At 36.4% G+C, this 3,074-nt stretch overlaps 1 protein-coding gene across 1 annotated transcript in view; it reads right to left on the bottom strand.

Annotated features, from left to right (window-relative positions):
- LOC107757742 (zinc finger CCCH domain-containing protein 18-like) overlaps positions 1–2,575 on the bottom strand; it is a 10,651-nt gene extending 8,076 nt beyond the window's left edge. Inside the window, exons 1-4 of the mRNA XM_016575673.1 lie at positions 2,571–2,575; positions 1,438–1,623; positions 326–448; positions 80–175 (exon numbers count right to left, since the gene is read on the bottom strand). Coding sequence (XP_016431159.1) covers positions 80–175; positions 326–448; positions 1,438–1,623; positions 2,571–2,575 — 410 coding nt within the window. The remainder of the gene's footprint in view (positions 1–79; positions 176–325; positions 449–1,437; positions 1,624–2,570) is intronic.
- Between the last annotated feature and the right edge of the window lie 499 nt (positions 2,576–3,074).

Genomic DNA, 3,074 nt, shown 5'->3' with positions numbered 1-3,074 from the left:
AAAAAAAAAAAAAAAAAAAAAAAACTTACAGTAGTGTATAAACCAAATGTGTTTTGAAAGCATGAGTGTGTGTATTTACCCTTTCAATGCACCAGGAGGCTGCTCAGCTTTGTTCTTATTAGTGTTTCTTTGTGCTGAGGGGGTCGGGGAGGGCGAGGAAGAGAAGGATCGCGATCTAGACAATGGAAAGTAAAGTTATTAGTAACAGCAAACAGTCACAGTAAAAGCCAGTGAATTATAAATGTGGTATACTGAATATTCTGGAAGTCATTACAGCAAATTAGTATGGCAAATCAAGATATTGTCGTGAACTTTGATAACTTGCCTAGAGCGGCTTCCGCTGAAAGAGCTGTGCTGAGAGTGACTTGAGTAGGAACTCATTGAAGAAGAACGAGATCGGGAATGAGAAGAGCCAGAACCCGTAAACGATGAGGATCGGGATGAAGACCTGGAAAATTGGAGAAATTTAAAAAATAAAGCATCACCGCTTAGCTTAAAGGAATAGTTCACCCAAAAATTTAAATTCATTTATTTATTCATCCTCCTGTCGTTCCAAACCTGTATTTCTTCAGACTTTTTATTCTTCTGGAACGCAAAAATGTTTCAACTGATTTTGTCCATCCATATAATGAAAGTCAATGGGGTCCAAAACAACATTGGACCTCAATGAAAGAGACTTTTCTCAAAATATTGTTTTATGTTCTAAACCATTTACATTTAGTCATTTAGCAGACGCTTTTATCCAAAGCGACTTACAAATGAGGACAATAGCTATGTTTCCATCCAACGATTCGAATTAAACTTGTGCGCAAAACTGGAATATCGCATAAAACATATGCGAATAAAGCACAGTTTCCATCCAACGAGTCAAAGAGAACAAAATCGTCACTTCCTGGTAAACTGTGGCACTAAATATCACTAAGAATATAGGAGAAGCCACTGAATATAATAATTTTCATATATGATATAAATTACTTGCACCTCAGTGCGAACAGACGTAACGCAATAAATGCTGTCATTGCATTCCTGCAAGTGCTATAACAAGTATCAGTTAGCTTAACGCAGTACACATAGCAAGTTTTTTTTTTTAATTATATGATAAATAAAAAGAAAACAGATAATAAAAAAAGAATAGAGCAAGCTAGTGTTAGAGGCCTTTTTTAGCTTTTGTTAATTGTATAAATAAATAAAAAGAAAACAAATAGGCAGAATACAAAAAGATTAGAGAAGCTAGTGTTAGTTTTTTTTAAAGAATAGAATTCTAAGTTTCTCATTTTTAATTCTAATTCTTTGTTTTTTAACGAAACAAAGTCAAACGGGTTTGGAATGACATTGAGGGTTTTTCATGAACTATCCCTTTAACTTGCAAAAAAGCAGGCAAAGTTTCCATTATCAAATGACACCAATGTCTTAATAGTTCCATGGCAGGTATCTTACCTAGACGAATTGGAAAGGGAAACTGAAGATCCGGAGGGCCTGTGTCGTCTACGGCCACGTGGAGGGGAGCCCATGAGACCAGGTCTTCTCCTAGGGGATTTAGACCTGCGCCAGGGGTCTTTCCATTCATCTGGCCTCTTGGGCAACGAGACCATCTCCTTCTTAGGTGGTGGCTCCATTGGCCCTCTGAAAAGAAAAACCAAGGGGATTTAGAATAAAAATGTATCTATAGCGTGACTTTCTTTAACGTGACAAACATCTCAGTGACCTATTTCCTTTAAAGAGTTTTAACATTTGCAGTTCTCTTAATGAAAGCGAAATGTTTACAATTAGCAGGTAGAATTTCCACATTCTCGGTCAAAGAAGCCGTGTCATTGACATGGTAAAGTCAGCATAGATTTGTCATCATTTCATCTAGACTCAACAGAAGCACAAGTCTTCCTTAAACAAGAATATACCTGTTCATTTCCTGAAAAACAATAGAAAACCCCCAAAAATATGCATGCCAACTGACATTATCAAATCACCATTAGGTAACAATATTAAGCAATGTTAACATTAGATGCCATGCGTTAGTGATTTTACAATGTTTAAGTGTTCACAGGAAGGAGTTGCTATAGAGATTAAAAAAAAAAAAACATTTCAAAATTGAATTATTTATCGTGAAATGACTGTAAACTGTAGTGAATCAAAGTAATTTTATATGGAAGCAGCAGACTATATCCTCTTCACTGACTTTGGAAGTCATCCAACTGTTCATCAGGAAGCTAGAGCTGCCAACAAACTTCTCATAAGTAGTGTCAAATGTCTCTTTATTTGTATTGTATCACTTCAGAGGCCTGTCTTAAGCAAGTCTTTGTACCCAAAATTATGCATGACTTTCCGACAAAGCAGATCTTGCATAAACTTGAAAACCTGATTCAGTCAGCTGTTGTTCAAATAAACTTTATTAGCTTTACGCTGAATTACTAAATTACCATCATTGTTGTCTTTAGCCCACTTCATTTGCGCCAAGAAATCTAGTGCTCTCAGGTCACATGTTTAGCAATTAAATAATAACATTGAATCAGTTGGCTACCATTCAAACACCACACCAGAAAACACAGGTAATATGAATGAAATGGAGAAACTACCTCATGTTTCCCACACAATTCCTGTTCGACAGACAAAGTAAACTGTGGTTTTCCGGCAACTGGGTATCTAGCTTATAATCTTTGTTAATGTTTGTTTCCCTAAGAAGAGCCCTAGATTTCCCCTGTGCTTCAGTTCAAACAAGTATTGAGAACTGTTAATAATATTTCAAAATAATGCCTTAATATTCTTGGTTATTGCTGGCTCTCCAATAATCTCAAGTGGATGTTCATTTTTGTGGATATTCATGGATTTGGATGTTAATTTTATCTGGATATTCATGGCTTTAGCTGTGCTAAATCAGACTTGGTCTGAAAAGTTCCTCACCGACTTCCAGCCCATTAAATGTAGTGAGCAGACCTTGGCGGTCATATCGCCTGACCAGCTGGCCCTCCGGTAGTCCCATATTCAAGTTTCATTTCTCTGGATATTCCTGGTCTATTTTTACCAAAGCCGTTTGGACAAAAGTTCAAGTTTGGGAGTTTTTGAAAAAGTTGCTCATTAAT

The sequence above is a fragment of the Sinocyclocheilus rhinocerous genome, unplaced genomic scaffold (assembly GCF_001515625.1).
Source record: "Sinocyclocheilus rhinocerous isolate Xijiao unplaced genomic scaffold, SAMN03320098_v1.1 scaffold1272, whole genome shotgun sequence".
In the NCBI taxonomy this organism is placed as follows: domain Eukaryota; kingdom Metazoa; phylum Chordata; class Actinopteri; order Cypriniformes; family Cyprinidae; genus Sinocyclocheilus; species Sinocyclocheilus rhinocerous.
This window is presented reverse-complemented; position numbering and strand designations above follow the sequence as displayed.